This window comes from Mirounga leonina, unplaced genomic scaffold (assembly GCF_011800145.1).
Source record: "Mirounga leonina isolate KUSES-001 unplaced genomic scaffold, KU_Mleo_1.0 Mir_176, whole genome shotgun sequence".
NCBI classification, from domain to species: domain Eukaryota; kingdom Metazoa; phylum Chordata; class Mammalia; order Carnivora; family Phocidae; genus Mirounga; species Mirounga leonina.
In genome coordinates, this window is record NW_023270454.1 from 18,306,678 (window position 1) to 18,329,983 (window position 23,306).

General features: G+C 39.9%; 1 protein-coding gene across 5 annotated transcripts in view; it reads right to left on the reverse strand.

Annotated features, from left to right (window-relative positions):
• Positions 1 to 23,306, reverse strand: part of PALLD (palladin, cytoskeletal associated protein) — a 428,477-nt gene that overhangs the window by 219,001 nt on the left and 186,170 nt on the right. For all 5 annotated transcript variants that reach the window (XM_035022736.1, XM_035022734.1, XM_035022732.1 and 2 more), the window contains exons 4-8: positions 14,450 to 14,516; positions 13,089 to 13,194; positions 10,645 to 10,719; positions 6,434 to 6,575; positions 5,880 to 5,903 (exon numbers count right to left, since the gene is read on the reverse strand). In XM_035022736.1, the coding sequence (XP_034878627.1) occupies positions 5,880 to 5,903; positions 6,434 to 6,575; positions 10,645 to 10,719; positions 13,089 to 13,194; positions 14,450 to 14,516 (414 nt within the window). The remainder of the gene's footprint in view (positions 1 to 5,879; positions 5,904 to 6,433; positions 6,576 to 10,644; positions 10,720 to 13,088; positions 13,195 to 14,449; positions 14,517 to 23,306) is intronic.

Below are 23,306 nucleotides of genomic sequence, written 5' to 3' on the forward strand. Positions count from 1 at the left end.
ATCATCTCCTCATCCTGGATATTCTGAATTTCACGATGCACACTGCTGTGAATTTATTTGCATCCACTGTGCATGCAATGAGTCCTTTCGATCTGGAAACTGGTATCTTTCAATTTGGGGAATTAAAAAAAATTATTTCATTGATAATCTCTTCCCCTCCTTTGTTCTCTCTCCTGGAATCCCAATTATACATGTGTAGTCTACTTAAGCAAGTTCTCCAGCATATTCTAATTTTTTTTTACCTTTGTTCTCTTATATTCTTTTTTGTCTTTCTGCCCTACTTTGTGGGATATATCCTCAACTTTTATTTCTGCTACCAATTTTTCATTCCAAGAACTTTTTGTTTTCCAAATATTCCTCCCCTCTTCTAAAAGCTTTTTAATTTTTACTTCTTGGATGCACTGATTCTCTTATCTGAGAGGAGTGCTGTTTTGTTTTTACATTTTCTTCTCTCTGCAAGTCTGTTTTATCCAAGTTGCTTTTCAGGGCGGCTTCTTTTCTTCTGTATCATCCATGACAGATGTTTCTTCAGAGGTCTTTTCTCTCTTCTTGTCTGACATGGTTCTGAGTTAATTAGAAGCTCTGAGCAAGACAGAGGAGCTTGCCAACTTTGGCCCTACCACTATGGTGATGTGGATGGCCTCTTCGTTGGAGAAACTTCCGTATCACATGTATCAATTTTCCTTTCTCATGGGATGTTCAGATTGCCCAGAAAGGAGTCCTTTAGGCTCTGCCAGGAAAGGAAAGGCTCTGAGGCCAGCATTCTAGAAGGTCAGTTCAGAAGACTCGGAATAGGAGCACTGAGAATTTAGAATTCTAAGAGTCACTCAATTTTCTTTTTGGTGCACTCTCAAATGTGCCTCAAAGCTTTCCCTCTCTCCCCAGAGATTAAACCAAACTTTCTTGGTCCGTGGGACCCTTAGTGTCTCAGTAATAGTTTATGATGCTCCTAAGCCAAAAGATATCCCTAACAGCTTCATTTATTTAGTTATTTTGAAAGGACATGTAAGTATTTAGGTCTTAACAATTTAGTTACTGTTTGAAAAAACAAATTCATATAAATTGAAAGAAAAGTATGATTTTGTTCTTAAATAACCACAATTACTAACTAATGAATGCACGCATCTGTTGCATACTGCAGAACTCTTGAGATCAGATGGGGCACAGCCAGCCTCATTTCACGTTCCACATTGACTTTCATGTGGCACTTGCTTTTTATCGACACATACACATCAAAAACTGAGTTTCAAAAAGATATGATGTCATAGAGAAGAATGTGGGGTGCTCTAATGTTGAAACTCTGAACCATTTCAAGCTGGTAGCTATATCTATCAGATGTTGAGTATCATTGTGTTTGCATCAAAAATGTCAAACACGACAGCACCTCTGTCAATTGGTGTGGTGCCCCAGGTTCGAGAACCACAGGCTTCACACAACCCACTTTTGTTCAACCTACCATCTGAACCTGGACTTGCATTAAGCGTTGAACTATGGACAATCTACTGGGATCTCAAACCTCCTTACCATCGCTCTCCTACAACTCAGCACTACAGTACACTTAACAAGTATAATTAACTTCACATTCTGAATCACAGAATCAGAACATGAACTCTATGATCTAAGATCTAAGATGATGGGTGGCACTGGTTAGCAGAGATTCATATTGAAAGTATACAAGGCACCGTATTTTTATGTGTATAATTTCCCAGCCAGCAAGACCCAGTATTTTTAATTTTGCATGCCATTAGACAATGCTGTAGAAGTAACTCAATACAGTTTGTGGCTGCTTCCAGACAGCTGAGTAAGGGCCTGAGTATTAAGAGCTGTCAAATGAGTGTTCTGTGCCCTCCATACCACCCCCGCCCCAGACTAGCCTTTGAAGGATTCAATCAGTATAAAGTCAGAATGTCAAAGAAAGAGGCCAGAGCAGGTAATATGACAAACGGATGTTGGTCTTAAGTAAGCTGACTAGCTATTAATTCACAAAACAGTCTGAAAAGATTTGTGATGCAAGCTGACTTCTGTCTAGACAGAGAAGGGAGTGTAAAACACATTAGACAGATACAACACAGTAATGACAAGAAAAACCTGTTTCAGTCTCTCAATGCATTTGGAGAGAATCTGCTAGTTCCTTCTTTATCTCAATATCTAATCCCTAATGGGGCTATAGCTAGGTACTAGTGAATTTCAATTTTACTTCTAGAGCTTCAACACATCTTACACATGATTTTAAAAAGAAGAGTAAAGAGATACAAAGAACGAAGGAGGAAAAAGGATAGGTGAAAAGAGAGATTAAGAGAGAGAGGAAGAGGGGGAGGAGGAGAGAAGCGAGGGAGCACCAGTGAGGAGAGAACAAGAGTGAATGTGTCAGAGGACTGGAAGAGAGTAGGAAGAGAGGGTAATAAAATCCGAATGCTTAAATACATTCCTGAATTTCAAAGGCTATTTATGTTTTAGCATTTGGAAAACATCACTTGGCCTAGTCCTATAAAATTTATCTCTTTCCTCAGATGTATTATAGTCATGTCTGTTTTTCTTCTTTCCACTTAACAGTGGCTAAAAAAACAGCTATCTGGGAAGCCAGTTCTTACATCCATTTTATATGGCTGAATAAGTTCAATGGCCTAATGGATAAAAAAGTCAATCAGGTCATTTAAGGAAAGTACTCAGTTCAATATATATTTTGTTTTTTCCCCCAACCATGTCAACAGTCAACTTCAAGGTCAATGTAAGGAATACATCCAGCTACTAATAAAAGAATCATCATCATACCTAGTCTAATAATAATCAAGCATGCCAAAACATTGTTTAAATACAAATATGTTTTAACATTTGCTTGTTCTGAAGTTCTCACTCATAACAGCTCACATGAGCAGTCACTGGAATAGCCATTCATGTGTTTAAAGTTTTGTTTTAAAAAGAAATACGATCAAGAATTTTATTTAACACTACACACCAACTGTAGATTTCTGAAAGGAGACAATTTTGATGCTCAATTTAAAAAAACCAGGGAACAATTCCAGTACTATAGTAAATATAATTATGGAGAAATTATCAAAGATCAGAGAAAACTAGCCTTTTTTTTTTTAAGATTATTTATTTATTTATTTATTTGACAGAGACACAGCGAGAGAGGGAACACAAGCGGGGGAGTGGGAGAGGGAGAAGCAGGCTCCCCGCTGAGCAGGGAGCCTGATGTGGGACTCAATCCCAGGACCCTGGGATCATGACCTGAGCCAAAGGCAGGCGCTTAACGACTGAGCCACCCAGGCGCCCCCATGTTTTATTTTTAATAGCTCCTGCCCATCTACAAGGTTTTTTTCCCCCTATATTGACAGATTTGGTTGACATAGTTCTGTACCAAGAAATATTTGTTTTCAGCAAATTCTATTATAGTTGGAACGGAGGAGACTGTTTTATTAAATGCTTTAAGATAGAACTGAAGGAGAAAAAAAATAAGAAAATTCAGCGAACACGGGGAGGAGAAACTTTTATATTGCTAGGATATGCAGCTTAAAAGGAAGGCCTCCCATATCTTGCTCTTTTCTTCATGACTTTGCCTGTTAAAAATCATTCTAGGGGCGCCTGGGTGGCTCAGTCGTTGGGCATCTGCCTTCGGTACGGGTCATGATCCCGGGGTCCCGGGATCGAGCCCCACATCGGGCTCCCTGCTCGGCAGGGAGCCTGCTTCTCCCTCTCCCACTCCCCCTGCTTGTGTTCCTGCTCTCGCTGTCTCTCTCTCTGTCAAATAAATAAATAAAATCTAAAAAAAAAAAAAAAAAAAATCATTCTAGAGGTCATTTTATTCCAGGAAGCTGCCTAGAACTAATTTTACTAAGTAATCCTGATCAAAACTATATTCTAGAAGCAAAACAGCAAATCATAATTGAAAAAGAGTGTGTGGTATGAGGGGTAAAGAGGAAGAGGATGGAAGAGGGGGGTGGTAGATGTTTCTATTCTCCGTCCCCACCCAAATTTATTCCTTCTGGGCCAATATACTGAGCATTTTCAATTTTCAAACATGTACATACTCAGAAACTAAACTATGCAGCTTCTAACCAGTGTTGTGAATTTTCGGATGATGGTTAGTTTAGGATTTTCCAACAGAGATCATCAGAGATATTTCATAAATCATCGTCACCCCTATAGGGGATGACGATGGCAATGACACGATGAAAAAGAGTTGCATAAATTTGCACAGAATCCAAAACACAACATCAAAAGCAGTCCTAATCTATTCCAGTAGTAATGCTTTTAGAATTTGTGGCCCAAAATGTTAGTTTTATTTGTACATAAAGTATCGAAAGGCATAAACCGCCAATAGGTTTTTCACATAAACTTTTCTGTAGAAAAAGAGGTATCTGGCTCCTACTTTTATATCTATCGATAAGTCTATTTAGAACAGTAAACCCAGGGCGCCTGGGTGGCTCAGTTGGTTAAGCGACTGCCTTCGGCTCAGGTCATGATCCTGGAGTCCCAGGATCGAGTCCCGCATCGGGCTCCCTGCTCGGCGGGGAGTCTGCTTCTCCCTCTGACTCTCCCCCCTCTCATGCTCTCTCTATCTCATTGTCTCTCTCAAATAAATAAATTAAAAAAAAAAAAAATCTTTAAAAAAAAAAAAAAAAAAAAAAGAACAGTAAACCCAAAAGATGTGCCCTAACATCTTAGCTCATGCAATAGACTGAGTTTCAGAAGTTCCATGTATCAGGGAACCAGCATGATGCAATTTTATATGAAGACCTATCACAGACAAAATATGCAGTTGTGCATTTCCACATTTTGAAAAGTGACTACAGTATTCAATGTGGTGACTGACACATTAGGTGGGACAACATGTTCTAGCTGTAATCATGATAAGAAGGCAACAGATCAATCCCCATTGTTCTCTGAGGATGCTACTCAGCATCTTTTAACCTTGGGATCCTAAAAGGATCACACCCTACTTTTAATGGCCCAGTGCTCAGCCGTGAAAGGTTCAGGACAAACCACAGTTATCTGACCTGCAGTAGCCCATAGAGAACCTTCAAGTTCCCCAAGAACGGACAGAGCAAAGCCTTGCCTCCTAAGGGACATAATGGCAGAGTCTGCTCGACCCTGAGGCAGAAGCACAAATCAGTTTTTCTACCGTTAGCCAAGGAGTCAGCAAAACTGGTAATTTTGCTGATGGGAGAAACACAAAAGAAAGTAGTCTCAAGGAGGGTGTCCTATGAAATGCACAGACAAAAAGATTTTCGTTTCTTTTGCAAACATTGTTGTAGTTCATGGGGAGTCATAAATATACAAGAAGTCTGGAGCAGGGAAACAGTCAGACCTGGCGCTTCTGGATAACACAGCACTCTGCTGAGGTCAAATGACCTGGTAATTAAGAGAGGTCCTAGGGCAAGATGACTTTCTTCATGCTTGTAGAACAGTAAAAGTTTACGGCTCAGGGGACATAAATGAGAAATGCCAGTGGTCAGCTTTGCTTACATCTTTGGGCTGCTCTCATGTGAGACAGTTCTAAGCTGGAGGGTCGAGCCATTAGTAGGTTTTGGTCCATAGAAGTATGCAGCAGATGGTTCTTTTCTACTGGAATTTTAGGCGGATGTTTTTTCATCATGAGCTTAGTTTGCTTTCTGAATATAAAAGACTATATTTTAAAAAGCCGTAAATCACTGAGCTTCACCTTCTTGTCTGAATGGAACTTAATGTTTTACTAATAAAGAAGCTGATGTAAAAATGCAGTGTACAGACCCCATGATAAAGAAGATATTGTCTTTAAGGGGGTTTCGTATTTCCAGGGAACTGCAAAAACATTGTTCTGCTTATGGCTTTAAAACTGAAACAAAGAACTATTGAAACCCAAAAGATATATTACCAAAGAAAAAAGAGCTTCTTACCAGGTTCAGCTGTAGATCTAGGTTCTGTTTGTCACACGAGGAAAAAAAAAAAATCAAAACATAGTATTAGAATGGGGTTCCGTTAATAAGAAACCTACCTATCTTTCTCTATTACTTTGTCCAGGACATGTCTGTAGGATATAGGGAACTCCATAATAGTAAAGATAAAGTGATAATAGATCTATTTATATTTCTATAAATACAGAAACCCAAATTCCAGTAACAGTTTACACTAGGAAGTTTTTTAAACCACAGTTCATAGAAGGGCTTATAGGAGGCTTGTAAACCTCCTAAAATTATTTGGCCAACTTTGAGTTCAAATGTATGTAACATTTTTTCTGAAGAACATACAACTTTTATTAGACTTTCAAAGGGGTACACAGTGACCACCACGACTTTAATTTACTGGACCCCGCATATCTGCAGATTATCTGGCCTCACTACTCTTCGAAAATAGAAATCAATTCATCTTGAATGACTAAACACTTCTTGGTTTTCCTGAAGCTTGAGAGAAGAAAATGGATGGATGTGGGAGAATGGGCACCTCTCCTTACTTTTCTGTAGAATTCTGAAATCTGGAGAGTCTTGAATTTCACTCCCTTGTCGGAACCACTTGACCTGCAAAGGGGGTGCTCCTCGGACCCGGCACTCCAGAACCACCACCTGACCCTCAGATGCTGCTATGTTTTGCAGTTCCTAAAAATTCAAGGAAGACACTCCCCATAAGACTTTGGTGCACTCTTACACAATTTCAAAACAGAAAATAAAGCTTCCAAATCTTAGAGGGGAAAAATATGTAAAACTTGCATTATAAAATAATTACCACTAACTCAGGTAAAAGTAGGCACCTTGAAATCCATCAATCATTAGCTTTCTATAATCTCCGTGTAATGAGATTAGTAAGGTCTACCACTGGGGCCGTGGACATTTTGGGTCTGTCTGCAAATTTATTGACACTTTCATATTTATGGAATTTTATGGCAATGCCTGTTACCTTTCTCTATCTACACTGAAGAGTTAGCTGGTGGAATGCAGACTTCCTAAAACAATTATATTCCATATGAATGTAGATTCCTGGGAAAACCAGACAAGAAGAGAAAAAGGCATAATTTGTTTTTACATGCCCCAACCTTTTCATGTACTCCCCCACCACCACCACCATCTCTGGAGCTTCCTATGTCAGGTTTATTAAGATAAGGGGCTTGGGGATTTTCTCATTTTGGAGTTCTGAGTAAAATAATAAAACCTGCAGTACTTCTCCGTTCATGACCCTTATTTCCTCTTCCCTTGCAATTATGCTTGTTGCCCCTAACCCCACTCCAAGTCCAGGCCAGTAAATTTCTACAGTGCAACAGATTAGAAATTAATTTGGCTGCACAGATGCAAAGAGGTAAAGCTTTTATACTTGTTATTAAATATCAAAGGATTAATAGTCCCCTCACAGATGTCCTCCCCCTGCCTTCCTCCTCCAGGATTACTTAGCAATGGGGCCTACTTCAACTTTTTGACTTTTGCAACTGCTGACTTGAGAGTATGAGATCTTACATAGGTGATGTAGAACTCTTAAAATAATTCAGATATGACAGTAATTCACCTACACGTCAACCAAAAGCAAACAAATCCCCATTAAGAAGTGTGTGGTCTTTTCTGGTTTTGTTTATTTAAGATTATCTGAAGGGACAACAAATGGAGTGCTGGGAAAAAACAAATGTTGCAGCAAATGGGCTGCAGTGAGTGTGGTAGAGCCCTAAGGAAATTCTCAGAGTCGACGCTGTTGGCAGAAGAACTATAAAAAAAGGCTAATGTTAAGTCTGAGAAGGCATTTGATAATAATCTGGGTGGTTAACAAGAATGCTTTTTTTTTTTTTAGTGAAAAGGTTAAGATTATTAACTACTTCTGATTGCATTCTGTCTCCTTATTTTTAAATATAGGAAATCTCTGGTTTTAAATTGATTTTTTTTTACTTTGTGACTGGGTCCAGAAAAGAGCTAATTTATAGGATCACAGCAGGAAAAGTGTTGCTAACAGGGCCCAGGTTGTGTGGATTAATTATTAAACACTTCCTGGCTTGTCCAGGAAGTTGCTCATGGTAGATTTCAAATGGTACACAAATATTTTTCATGACTGAGCTTTCGGGCACCAGAGGAGACTCTGATTTCTAGGATTGTGTGTTTTGTTCAAACATTGGAAAGTCAGAGATAGATAAAACGGGTAGACGCCAAGGACCCGAAGCAGTCAAAACTCCACAGAGTTATTCCAGGATTACAATACCACTCTACCTGGAGCAAACTTTGTCATCTTGAGAAAAGCCACAGCTAAGCAGAGTGAGCCATTAGGAGAATCTTCAGCGACACAAGGGGGAGCCTTGAAGGAGACTCAGAGCCAGCCTTCAGAGGTTGCACATGGCAATCTACATCATCCACTCAGGGTAGAAATGGGGACCCCTGAGTGTTTTAGGGTCCACATAAGGTATCTCCTGTCATATATCAAACCCACCTGATACTGTGATTCCTTGAAGGGGCCGAACTATTTAGAAAGAAATGCAACATAAGGCTAGTTGCTCTCTTGTCTCCCATGAGTCTCTACTGTCCCCAGTCCCATAGTCCCAAACCAGCTCTGCTGTCCCAGCTAAGCCCGGTGGCCTGCAGGCAGGAGCACGGCCTCTGCCTCTGAGCAGCTGTGACACCTGGAAATCCTTATCACAGCAGTATGAGGAAATAGATGGGGCGCCTATTAGACCGGCAAAGCCCACCTCACATTCACTGTCACCATCACGCCCAAGAGAATGACCAAAAAAAGATGCTAAGGGTGGCAAAGGGGAGGCTACTTTGAGTTACAAAGGAGATGAGCAGATTTATCTTCTAAACCTGCCCCTCCAAAACCAAAGCCCGGGCCCAAAAGGAGCCAGCGAAGCAGGGAGAGAAGATGCCCAAAGGGACAAAGGGGAAAGCAAATGTCAGGAAGGAAGGAAGCAATTCTGCAGAGAACAGAAACGGTCTACGGTCTAGACACAGAAGGTAGAAGGCACTGGAGATGCCCAATGAGGTATGCTCCATGCTGCCACTCACTCTACAGTTTTGTGATTTTTTTTTTAAATCAACCTTTATAAAAATACAGAATTATGTTTCACTTTTCTTTTTACTAAGCTGTGTGGTTAGCATAGAGTATGTTTCCCGGTTTTCTTCTGGGGGAGTGGATATACCACTAATATAATGTCAATGCCTCAGGAGCTGGAATGCAATGGAGGAACAAGGTTTTTTGTCTAGCTTTTGAGGCTTTCTCTTGGTGCCCAGGAGGAGTTCCGTACCATCACACTATGCCAGGCCACGGTGGGGCAGCCCTGTAGGGAGGGAAAGCAAAATCTCACATCCTCTCTATTTGCTTAAATCAAGAGATGCACTGGGACCCCAAAAAACAACATCAGGGAACACAGACTTCCTGGTGATGATCTGGTGAAGCTGCTTTTGAAAAGCTCTAAAACCACATAGCAGCTGAACTACCCACACCGTGGGACCATCTGCTATTCTCAGCATGAAAGGACGACTTTATGGATGACTACAGTGGCATTGCTTTCAGTGGTCAGGTTTTTTTGTTTTGTTTTGTTTTTTTGGTACTTTCAAAGTTGTTGTCAAATATAATCATTTGTTGCCAGTGTCTTACACTAAATATCCTGCTTACGAAAAGACCTTTAATAAAGTTGGATCCAGGCTGGCTTGGAAGGAAAAAAATCATTCCCTACAAAAAGACAAGCAAGATGCTCTTCCCTACTGCCTTGCACGAGTTTTATGGATTTGCTTTTTCACATGTCTTTTGTTTACTTGGCCTAGATTCTTGTAAAAAGTGTGAGGTAGGAGTCCAATTTAATATTTTTTTTATCTCTACTGAAGAAGTCATTCTTTACCCAGCGATCTATAGGTTTCTGTAGATATTGGAGTGTCTGTGGGCTCTGATCACCTCCCAATTTGTCTGGTCTTGTTCAGCACCATACTATCCTAACTACTCTACCTTTACAAAGTCTTGACATCTCCGAGGACAAATCCTGTGCCTTCCTTACCAGCATCTGATTTTCCTTCTTCAGGAGTACCCTGGCTATTTTTAGACGTTTTTTTCTTAGAATCAAATTGCCAAGTTCTACATCAAACAAATAAAACAAGGAACCCTTTGGAATTTCAGCTAGATCTGTATTAAATTTATACATTAATCTGGGAGTCATGACTTTTATCATTTTTCAGTCCACAGACATGAAATCTCTCTCCACTTATTTGGGAAAGACATCCACTTTTTAGGTGTCTTTCAATCAAGGTTTGTAATTTTCTCAAAAAAAAAAAAATGCCACCTAGAGCCATTTCTGAGTTGAGCAGTTGACTACTGAAATGGATGTCATTCAGTTTGGCAATGCAAAACACAAACTTGGAGAACAAACTGAATGTTAGTCCTTTTTTCTTCTCTCTCTCTAAAACATGCTGGTTCTCCCAAGCAATTTCCTACACAGCTCTTTCTCTCATTTTTTTCTACCCGTCTTGGTTTTCCCCACTCTACTGTAAGCTCTATCAGGTCACTGACCACGCCCACATCATTCAGACCCTTGACAGGATGATACTCACACAACAGTTGTTCCGTAAATACCTATTTAGCCCCAAAGGTAACCACGAGAGCCTGCGGATCTGCTCATTTTAATTTTTAAAGACTGCTACATGAAGCCCCATGTGAAGGGAACTTAAGGACCAAAGCAAACACAGAGAACGAGACTTGCAGATATCAGACCTTTGTAAAAATAGGAGGAAAGTAGGCAGGAGCAGCTCCATCAGGTCGGCAGAGATACGAGGTTGGACTGTGGACCTGAAAACGCAGAGACGCATGGATCAAATTCTGAATATAGAAACTGTTGAAAAGACAGGCTAAAGAAAACTTTCATTATTGGGGTCACTCCCCATGAATGGAACGAGGGAACGCAAATAGCGCCATGTGTCATTTTGCTGGTCTAGGCTCACATACAGTACAGACATTGTTCCACGTCCTCCTTTCACAGCTGTTACACTTCTCTATTCAAAAGGATATTCAAGGTAAAAGTTCCCTGGTTCCTTGGGGATCCATGAGCTTGTAAATGCTATTACCAAATGGATTTCTGTGTGTGGGACTTCCACAGGGGTCTTTTCAAAAGTTCTCACAGACATTATATTTTATTTTTAAATACAGTCTGGATTCATGGAATTAAAAGCACAAGTGGCTGGCAGTGGAGGGTAAATTATCAACCATCTACCTTATGTTTAGCCTGCACTCTTTTTTGTGTAAGGGATCACAGGAAACAAGTTAAAAAGGAATATATTGTTTTTTTCTTGATGTGCAAAAAACAAAGGTGCTAAAATACTGAATGGCACTCGTCTCTGGGGAAATATAAAGATTCCAGAGTAGTGAATGGAAAATATGTCTCTTTCTCCAATCATTTATCTTCAAACACTTTGGATTTATTCCCTTCTATGTAAGCAACTGTTAGCTTCTTAACCCCAGACGATGGTGATCTGATACCATGTGTCTAAATATGTCACAAGTTATCATCGAGAATGTTGGCAGAGCTGTAGAGATGCTAGGATAGTAAAGGGCCTTATTCATTATCCTTGTAAGACTTTTCATTGGCTTGTGCTTCAGACTGGGTTTCACTTTTTGTTGTCTTTATATGTCCAAAGACTATTTGAACACTTATATAGTATTTAGTCTGTGCCAGGCACTGTTCTAAGTGTTATAGGGAGATTCACTCATTCACTGAATCATCAGGATAGTCCTGTGAGATAGATGGTATTATCTTCATTTTATGATGAAAAGACCAGGCATAGAGAGGTTACAACAAGTGGTAGACCTAGGATTTGCACCCAGGCAATCGGGCTCCCGGGTGTTCAACTTTATGTGATGTTGCTTAAAATAATAAAGCAATGGAGTTTCTGTGAGCCCCTCATCCTCCTATACAACTGGAATATATGACCTTCCATTTAGTGTTCCTGGAGAATTTAAACAATTCAAAATGTACCATTTACATTATCATGGTGCTTACATATTTAAATATTTTCTGCTCTTAGGCTTTTGTGTTACACTTTAACACATTCTGCCACATTCAAGAAATGTTTCATGTGTATATTTCCTGTTTCCCATGCATAGTTCTATAAAGTGTTTGGGAATGAAGCTGGTGATGTATTTTTTTCCAATGAAATTCCTAGCACGGTGCCAATAAGCATTCATCACTCATCAATACTTAAATATTAAACCAAAAAACCCCACTGATTTAATCAGAAATATTTTTAGAAGTTCCACTCTGGTTTAGGGGTTTACAGGAAATATCTATGCTATCTTTGAATGAATTATACTGGTTGGTTCAAGTTTATAAACTCAAATGTCTTTACTGTTTCCATATTACACATATCCAAGAGTATATGTCACATACTACAATTAACTAAAACACCTGAGTGCTCAATAGATGGAGGGCCTGGTGATGCTCACAAAACAGACTAGTTAGGAATTCATTTACATTTCAAGAGCAAGGGTGGGGAAGCCTTTTGTGAGTGTCTTATTTAAATATACACATCATAGCACAAAGGCAAAGTAACATACATCTGATTAAAACATTTAGATTCTAATTATATTTTTACTGTTTTTAAAAAAAATTTCCTGTTATGTTTACAAAGTAAACTCAATATTATTTTCCAGTAGTGTGTATTGTTGTTCTTTCTTGGATATAGCAGTCTTATAATGAAAAAAAGGCAGGATAAAAATGCTTGGTTAAGTCAAGGAACTGGAATTTTTTTTAATTATCTGTTTATCTCTTAGAAGAACTTTTGTTGGTATGTGGACTTTTCTTGCTTCTAATTTGTTTTAAATGAGCTAATAAATTTGGCTAAACAGAAGAGGACATATAGGTGGAAGAAAAATCAAATAGTCATAGCTAAAAGAAATACCACTTTATCAGGTTATGGGCTGTTAGAGACATTCCTAATGGAAATGCAGACGTTGACTAATTGGTGATATGTTTTTGATAAAAGATGATTTTTAGTGGGTTGAAAGGGAGGACTTTACCTATCATTTTCTTTCCTCCCAGTTGTGTTTCCACTTAAAAAATACTACAGGGAGTGTACTAGCTGGAATCAAAAATGTAATCTTTAAACCAAGAAGTTTGCTAATGAATTTGACTCACTATGGTCTCTGGTCCAAGGCACACTTACCTGTTGAACAGGGACAGACAATGGTTGAATCACAGCTGTGGTCACTCCTGTCTTTGGAGATGAGGATCCTATTGTCAAGGAGACAGAAGTTGTTTTCTTTTGAGCTCTGGAAAATAAGGAGGCAAGTGTGTTCCATCAATTTTTTTAAAGCAGGAATTGCTCTTTGAAAGATTTCCCCACAAGAGCTCAGTTTCTTTTTGTGTACTCAATCCACTTCAACTGTAAGTGCTTCAGAAATGGGAAGCCATAATCTACAGTTAGAATAGCTGTGGTCAACATATGCATAGAATAGATCTCATAGATATTAGCAAAATAAACACACGGGTAAAAGAAAAATAACTATATATAACTCAGTTATTATCAGAGAACCTAAAGTACTGAACTTGGAAATCCTAAGAGAAAAGAAAATATCTGGAAAAGGCCCAATCTGTAGCAATAAGCAGATACTTGAAATCTTTAGGGTTAGGGTTCTGTATTTAATTCAAAGTTTTAGTGGTCTATTTTAAGTTTAGCAGCTGTTCTTTGTTCTGGTTTCTAATTTTGTTGAGAATGTCTTGGCATTTTTGTCTTTTCTTACTGCATAAAAGTTAGTGAGGTGTAGAAAAAGGTTAAGAAGAGTTGGTTTCTAGGCCCAATTTTGCTAAGAGGCTGGCTGTGCAATCTCAAGCGAGTTAAGATCCTTATCTGAAATCAGGAGTGGCAGAGTAAATGATCTCACAAGGTTCCTTTAGCATTAATACTCAGGGATTATTTGATGCTGAATAGATATAATTGTTATGTATCTGCTAGCAGATCAAAGGAATTTATTAGCACAGTCTCAACACTCATGGAGTTTTCTACAAAATTCTGGTAGGTTTAATTTTATTTTTGCAAAAATTTAATTATTATCATCAATTTACATAATAATTATTTTGGAAAATAACCCATTTGTCTTTGTAAGAAGAACTAAATTTTACAATTTTCATGATAAGACCTAACTAGTAATAGTCTTTATTCAAGTATTTCTGGGCTAATTGCACACTTTCCAATTTGTATAAATAGATTCGTCCTCATTTACATTTTGGTAATGGTTTAACTAATTTCCTCTCAATGTTGCTGTTGTTTTCATATATTTATAACCAGTTAGTTGTCCTTGAAACTTAAGATTGTCTACGGTGTGATTTTGGCATCTCAATGATGAAGTACAGACTTCAAAGTCTAAATTCCTAAGTTAGAAATTGTGTTCCACATTCAAATATTGGATCTTTGACTGACATCAGCTGACCTCTTCCTTCGCAGCACAAGGCGCACTGCTTCTTACCCCAGTGATTCTGTCCACATTCTTTGTTGTACAGATAATTGATGGGATCATAGGCACTTACTGTGGCATGGCTCCAGGGTTTGATTTGAAAGCTAAATTTTCACTCTCAGAATCTGTCGAACTGGCACCTGAGTGAGTGAAAAATAATGATAAATTTAAGATCTGAGTAGTATCTATAACTGCTTCAAGGAGTAATATTTCTCATTTTAAAATAATCACATACGAAGTCTTATGCTGAAATAGGGAATGGTTCAGACCATTTTTACTTGAACTGTTATTTTTCATAAAACTACTTAAAGAAAGATCTTCTATAAAAAGCTTTCTTCAAAGCAATATGGTTTTAATGCCAGATTTACTATTAGTTTCATTTTTATCACTTTGGTCATCATAACCATATTTTTAAATGGCTTATAAACTATGAAATAAATGTGTGTGTGTGTCTGTGTGCAAAGCATTCATGATTTTAAACTTTAACCCTTTCCCAGGAGATTACATTGTGTGGATTATTAATGACTTCATTACTCATTAATTAGGAGATGCTTTCTGACTCTGATAAATTAGAACAAAATAGTGGCTTCATTCTTGAATAAGAAGGTCTCTGATTTTGGATCATGCTTTCCCAAATTCATTTGCTTCATTACGGTTTTTGAATTAAGGGTCACCTTATCAGGTTTTTAGTCAAAATGCAAACTGTGATAGATTTAAAATAATTGTGATGATTAGAAGTATACTCTTGACATTTCTTTTATGAGACGTATTTAAAATGAGTTAAATTATTTAAAGACACTTTAATATAAAATAATACATGCTTACAGAAAAGTAACCAAACGGCATAGAATTATGTGACATAATACTAAAGACCAGTGGGTACCTTCCTTAATGCCATTCTGCACGTGTTAATAGTCTGGTATCTATATGTCAGATAAGTTTAATGTATTAACATACATGTATTTATGTACATATCTCTACAAGTAGAATCACACTATATGTGTGATATCTTTGCAATAAATGCAATATTGCAATAAATTATTGCAATAAATGCAATAAATGCAATAAATTGCAAAATATCTTTGCAATTATTGGTGCTTATAAATACATTTAGAATATATGCATTTCCTCAATTTCTTGGATGGCTGCCCAGTGTTCCGTTCCATGACTCTATTTCTCCTGTCCTTTATTAATGTTTTAAGAGTCAGGTTTAGGTAACTCTGCTGGAATGTCTGCTGTCCCTTCGTATTTACTTCTCTAACTACCGCTTAGTATAGGCTTTCTTCAGTTAGTTCCTAGACCACCAAAATAGATTCTTATCTTGTCTTCCTCTGTCTCTCTGTCAATCTTCAACCGATGTCATTTTTTACTATAGCTCACCCTTCCTGTTTAAAAAAAAAAACAAAAAAAAACCTAAGATAAGGAATTTCAACTCAGTAAATTTAAAAACCTAAACCCCTGCTATTTAGTGGCTTTCATGATTTCCAACCAGATTTTCTAGTTCTATCAGCCAGAACTTCCATGTCCTATAACCCCAAGCCAGAGAGTTGAACATACTCACTGGTGTACATTCCACTAGGTAATGGGAATGCAGCAGTGAAGAAATATACACATACACCCCACACACCCCTGTCCCCGTGGAGTTTACATTCTTTTGAAGACACAGACCACAGACTAAATAAACACATGACATGGCGGTGAGTGAAATGGGAAAGCAAATCAGAGTAGGGGTATAGGGAAGGATGGGCATTGTGTGGGATGCAATGTGAAGTGGGGTGGCAAGGAAGGCTCCATCAAGTTGGGGACTTTGAGTAAAGACCCAAAGGAGGTGGGGGCTTTCCTTTCTTGGTCTTTTCCCATGTTTGTACATTTAGTTATATTATTCACTCTCGTAGGAAACTCTTACCTAGTCTTCTAGATATGATCAGCCTATTAGTGTTTTCTGTGCTCTGTCTTCTCTGAACTCCCCATGTTCTCGCTTATACTACTCAGGTCACTTAAAACATCGTATCTGCTAGAAAACTAAGTTTTTGGAAAAATTGAGGTGGGGTTAGGAAGGGAACTACCAATTTTTGAGTACTTACTATTTAGCCTGGGAATCTGCTAGGCACTGTGTAACATTTAATTATTATAATAACTCACCTAAGAGGTGAATTATGTCCAATTACACATTAGAAAATTGAGGAACCAAGAGATTAAGTAATTTGCATAAGGTCACATAACTAGAAAGCCGTGGGGAGAGGATTTTTGAACTTGTGGTCTGTGACATCCCCCATGTGGTATGACCTTCATGTGCTGTGGATGTCTATTCCTCCGAGGCCTCGGCTTCATGCCTTGCTAATGGCAGGCCTTCAACTGGTGGCAGGATGAATGAATGGAACCTTGGGAACTGCAAATGCTTGGTTGGGGACAGAAAGTGAACTGAGCAACCACAAAAGAGCAGCATGCTGGGGGACAGCAGTGGGAGGCAAGTCGAGAAATGTACAGTGGGATGCGGAATACAAGGGCCAAAGTGCTTGGACTTTCTGTCTAGGCATCCAGAGTGGTGGGTGGGAAAATTAACCATGCAGGATGAACTGGGGGAGTAGCAAAACAAAAGAGCAGCAGAACCAGCAAACCATCAAAAATAGGTGATAGAGACGGAGAAAGTTTTAACCGTGATGAGGAGGTATGGGACGTGAGCAGGGGAAATAGGAGGAAGAATCAGTAGACTCAGTTACCAGAAAATCATGGGTAACTTGAGACAGATCAGTTTTACTGGAATCACAGGAGCATTAAAGAGAAAGGGAGGGGGAGCAAAAGTCCTATTGAAGTTATCACAGATGCTCTCAAAGTGGCCAGAAATTGGGGAGACAAATAGCTGTCTTTCATCTGATGCCAAACATTTTATTTGTATTTTTTTTTTAAGATTATTTATTTATTTATTTGACAGAGAGAGAGAGAGCGCGAGAGAGGGAACACAAACAGGGGGAGTGGGAGAGGGAGAAGCAGGCTCCCTGCTGAGCAGGGAGCCCATTGCAGGGCTCGATCCCAGGACCCCAGGATCATGACCTGAGCCGAAGGCAGACCCTTAATGACTGAGCCACCCAGGCGCCCCTGATGCCAAACATTTTAACTCTTAAAGATAAAATCCCCTCTGATTATCTAGTTAGAATTTTCCTTTTTTTGAAAATTCTTTTTTCCCAATTTTTTTCCAGCTGGTTTTTAGAGAAAGGTAAAGGGCCAAAAAAGGTTTGTAACCCCTGGATAAGAATACATTGGCTAGTTTTTGCACACCTGTCCAACCCTTGTAAATCTCAATGTCACCTTCTGTCTCAGGTGTCAGAGCAGCTCTTGCAGACGGTGGGAGATCAAATCTCCCTATCTGTGCCAGCAAGCTCCCTCCCCACTCAAGACTGACTCTCCCCTCCCTCTCTCCTTCTGTCTCCTCCCTTTGGTCATCTGCTCTGCACCTGCTGGTCAGGAAAGGACATTCCTGTCTCTGGTTACCATTTTTGTATTATCAAAACATCACTTTCAGTTTTTGATGGAGGCTCCAGTCTGGAGGGATATGATCCAGAACCTGCAATTACTATCCATCTATCTGTTTGTCTAATGCTATTTCTATATCGCTCCCCACACACAGTGAAGGAATCAAATGCCCATGATCTCTGTGCTTTTCTGGAAATTCAGTGCCAGTGGAAATGTCACAAAAATGTGCCTGCTGTCTTGCCTTTAAAAGGCGCGCGTGCCCTTTTCATTTAAAATACGTACCCCATTTAATACTTCCTCGTAGGAAAAGACCCAGAAAATGTTCAATAGCAAAAATTAAAGAAAAAAAATCATTTGGAATACCACCACTAAGATACTTTGGAGCATATCCTTCTAAAGTTTATCCCTGTGTACCTATATAAATAATATATTTTAAGAAGATGATGCTATGCCTATTGTTAAATTATTGCCTTTTCCCCCTACTCACTCAATACATTGTGAAATGCCTTTCCATGACATCAGACATGTACTTAATAATTTTCTAATGGCTGCTTCAAACACATATGTGCAGCTTTACCATAATCTCACCATTCCACTAGGAGTGGATATAGTATTTCCATCTCTAAATTCCCCAGGGGCGCCTGGGTGGCTCAGTCGTTAAGCGTCTGCCTTCGGCTCGGGTCATGATCCCGGGGTCCTGGGATGGAGCCCCGCATCGGGCTCCCCGATCCGCGGGAAGCCTGCTTCTCCCTCTCCCGCTCCCCCCGCTTGTGTTCCCTCTCTGTCAAATAAATAAAATCTTTAGGGCGCCTGGGTGGCTCAGTTGGTTAAGCGACTGCCTTCGGCTCAGGTCATGATCCTGGAGTCCCGGGATCGAGCCCCGCGTCGGGCTCCCTGCTCCGTGGGGAAGCCTGCTTCTCCCTCTCCCGCTCCCCCTGCTTGTGTTCCCTCTCTCGCTGTGTTTCTCTCTGCCAAATAAATAAATAAAACCTTAAAAAAAAAAATACTTCCCCAGGAAAGGGTATAAAATAGCCATACATCAAAATGCCCATTTCCCTTGCACTCATAAAAACACTATGCTTTAATTATTTTTGTCAATCTGGTATCTTCCTTAATAAAAGGGGAAAAAAGGCATATTTCTGAGTGCAAGCAAGCTGGAAATAAGTCATACAGCTTCAACTTTGAGAAATAGGAAGTCTTCAGGAGAGCAAGTATCAACCATTTAAAAATATATGTATATATTAAATAGGTAATGGAGACCTTGAGGGACTTTATGGCATTCATCCTTTGCGCATACTTTGCTTTTCAAAATTTAAGGGGCAAATACACTCTGCCCCCATTCGAGCTACTCATCCTCTCCCTCCCTTCTCTCTCAGTTGCTATAACCACCAGTGCAGCAATAACCATTTAAGACTCCAATGAGACTAATAAAGCAATGCCAATGATTTAAAATTTTATAAATGATGAATGACTATAAAGACACTAAAATGAGTTTTAAAGAATGTTTAACACGGGGCACCTGGGTGGCTCAGTCAGTTAAGCATCTGACTCTTGGTTTCTGCTTGGGTCATGATCTTGGGGTTGTGGGACTGAGGTCTGAGTGGGGCTCCGCACTAGGCATGGAGTCTGCTTGGGATTCTCTTTCTCCCTCTCTTTCCGCCTGCCCCCGTCCCTGCACTTGCTCCCTCAAAAAGAAAAAAATTAATGACATGGGTAGTTGTGACACGTTAAACTTAAAATAAGGTACAAGAGTATGCAGAGTAAAACGTACACACACAGGATAAAGACTGCAAAGATCAAAATATTAAGAGTAACCTTCACAGAGTTGTGGCATTACACATGATTTTTATACCTTCCTTCTATCTGTATGCTCTAAGTTTCTAAAAATAAAAAAATGTGCTATTTTTATAACAGCAATCATAGCTCACACTGTGTGTCAGGAACTGCTCTCAATCCTTACCATAATCTAATTTTCTCCATGCAGAGATGGAGAAAACGAAGCACAGAGCCGCTGAATAGCTATTCAGGGTCATGGAGCTAAGAACTAAGCTAGCCAGAAAATATTATAAAAGTTATTTAAAAATAAATGAGGTGAGGAATGCCCAAAGCTGTGTCTAGACTCCTTGAGCTTCTCGTAGTATTATATACTCAGAGGGGCTTTCCCCGGGTGGGGTGCTCTACAACATCTCCGCATGCTTCAAAATGTCCCTTAAAAGGGGCACATATTTTATCTGATTATTCAAAGCACTGAGAACCTACAAATAAATGTCGCACAGGGTCTGCCAACGTGAATCATGCTCAAGTATTCCTGCCCCTTCTCCACATTTTTCATGCTGCCCTGTCCGCCTCTCCATCCGATTCCTACAAGGTCAGGTTTAATCCCACTTCCTTCATCCCATATTTCAGGATCATCATCCTGCCCTGCCCTCTTGGGAGCTCCTAAAGCGGTAATAATCCAATTTACAATCCATTTTACAATCAGGAAAAGGTGGCAGTGGTGGAAACTTGAGATGTCTGTATTTATTTCACATGCTTACATTTACCTTTCCTATTTCTATCATGAATTTAGGATTATCTCTTTGCCATCTAGTCCTGGAGGGTAACCGCCTCTCCATCTAGCACACATGCGGGCCAGATTCCATCCCCTTTCTCCTTTTCCAAGACTTTGGTCTCATTCTTACTCTCCCTCCCTTCTACATGATCTAGAAGGATTATTTCCATTAGCAAAGAAACATATTCTAGTACTTCTGGTATGAAAACAAGCAAACAAAGTGCAAAAATACCATCTTTCTTGACCCCACCCTCCTTCCCAGATACAGGCCCATATCTCTGCTGGTGGCTGAACAAAACTTCCCCAACACCATCTACTATTTGTTGCTTCTCCTCCCATATTTTGCAAACTTTTCTCAACTCATTCCATGTGATTGTTGGTGCTCTCCAGATTCCCCAAACCCTTCTTGTTAAAATCACCAACAACACCCACAGTTGCTAATCCCAGTGGTTTCCTCCCTGTCCTCATCTGACTGGACTCTGAGGCAACAGTGGACAGAGCTCGCCTCACCCGCCTTCCTGAAACACTGTCTCCTGCCCCCTCCTACGCTGCTCTGACTGGTTGTCTCCCATCCCAGGGGCTTCTTCTTCTTCCTCTCGTTTGCTGGCATCTCCTCCTCTTGGGAAGTTCAACATGCAGGAAGGATTATCCCCAGCTCAGACTCAGTCCCCTTACTCTTCCCCATCACATCTTTCTCCCTCATTGGTCTGACCAATAATATGCCTAGTCCCAGAGCTTTCGGTACCACCCACATCCTGATGCTCCCAAAAATATTTTTCTCATCCTGTGCGCTAGACAATATTCTTATGTCTACTTACTGACTTATCTAAATAGGGATTTCAGGGCGCCTGGGTGGCTCAGTCGTTAAGTGTCTGCCGTCAGCTCAGGTCATGATCCCAGGATCCTGGGATCGAGTCCCACATCGGGCTCCCTGCTTGGCAAGAAGCCTGCTTCTCCTTCTCCCGTTCCCCCTGCTTGTGTTCCTGCTCTCGCTATCTCTGTCTCTGTCAAATAAATAAATAAAATCTTTAAAAAATAAATAAATAAAATAAATAAATAGATAGATAGATAGATAGATAGATAGATAGATAGATAGATAGATAGATAGGGATTTCAAACTTGGCATGTTCAAAACGAAGCCCTTACTTCCCCTCTGGCCCTAATCCTGTTCCTCGCCGGTCCTCCCCCTTTCAGAGACTGGCAACACAGTACACACAAATGGTAAAGCTGAAGTCCACAGAGTTGTCCCTGATCCCTTTCACCCCATCACCCCCACATCTAGTCCACCGCATGGCTTCTGGAGCCTACCTCTGAATTCACAACTCGAGTCTGACTCTCCCTCTCCATTATGCCTATTCTCCTGAAGTCCCATTGCTTCTCCTCCATACTCCTGCAAAAGGCTTCTAGCTGGTCTCAGATGATATGCCAGAGCAACAAAATACCATCAACTTTTTTCAAAGAAATGTTAACAAATAATCCTAAAATTTGTATGGAATCAGAAAAGACCCCGAAGAGCCAGAGGAATGTTGAAAAAGAAAAGCAAAGCTGGCGGCATCACAATTCCAGACTTCAAGCTCTATTACAAAGCTGTCATCATCAAGACAGTATGGTACTGGCACAAAAACAGACCCATAGATCAATGGAACAGAATAGAGAGCCCAGAAATGGACCCTCAGCTCTATGGTTAACTAATCTTCGACAAAGCAGGAAAGAATGTCCAGTGGAAAAAAGACAGCCTATTCAACAAATGGTGTTGGGAAAATTGGATAGCCACATGCAGAAGAATGAAACTGGACCATTTCCTTACACCACACACAAAAATAGACTCCAAATGGTTGAAAGACCTAAATGTGAGACAGGAATCCATCAAAATCCTAAAGGAGAACACAGGCATCAACCTCTTCGACCTCAGCTGCAGCAACTTCTTCCTAGAAACATTGCCAAAGACAAGGGAAGCAAGGGCAAAAATGAACTACTGGGACCTCATCAAGATAAAAAGTTTCTGCACAGCAAAAGAAACAGTCAACAAAATCAAAAGACAACCGACAGAATGGGAGAAAATATTTGCAAATGACATATCAGATAAAGGGCTAGTATCCAAAATCTATAAAGAACTTACCAAACTCAACACCCAAAGAACAAAGAATCCAATCAAGAAATGGGCAGAAAACATGAACAGACATTTCTGCAAAGAAGACATCCAAATGGCCAACAGACACATGAAAAAGTGCTCAACATCACTCAGCATCAGGGAAATCCAAATCAAAACCTCCATGAGATACCACCTCACACCAGTCAGAATGGCTAAAATTAACAAGTCAGGAAACGACAGATGTTGGCGAGGATGCAGAGAAAGGGGACCTCTCCTACACTGATGGTGGGAATGCAAGCTGGTGAAGCCACCCTGGAAAACAGTATGGAGGTTCCTCAAAAAGTTGAAAATAGAGCTACCATACGACCCAGCAATTGCACTACTGGGTATTTACCCCAAATATACAAATGCAGTGATCTGAAAGGGCACGTGCACCCCAATGTTTATAGCAGCAATGTCCACAATAGCCAAACTATGGAAAGAGCCTAGATGTCCATCAACAGATGACTGGATAAAGAAGATGTGGTATATATTTACAATGGAACATTATGCAGCCATCAAAAAATGAAATCTTGCCATTTGCAAAGGAGTGGATGGGACTAGAGGGTATTATGCTAAGCAAAGTAAGTCAATCAGAGAAAGACAAGTATCATACGATCTCACTGATATGAGGAATTTGAGAAACAAGACAGAGGATCATAGGGGAAGGGAGGGCAAAATGAAACAAGATGAAACCCAAGAGGGAGACAAACCATAAGAGACTCTTAATCTCAGGAAACAAACGAGAGTTGCTGGAGTGGGGGGGGTTGGGAGGGA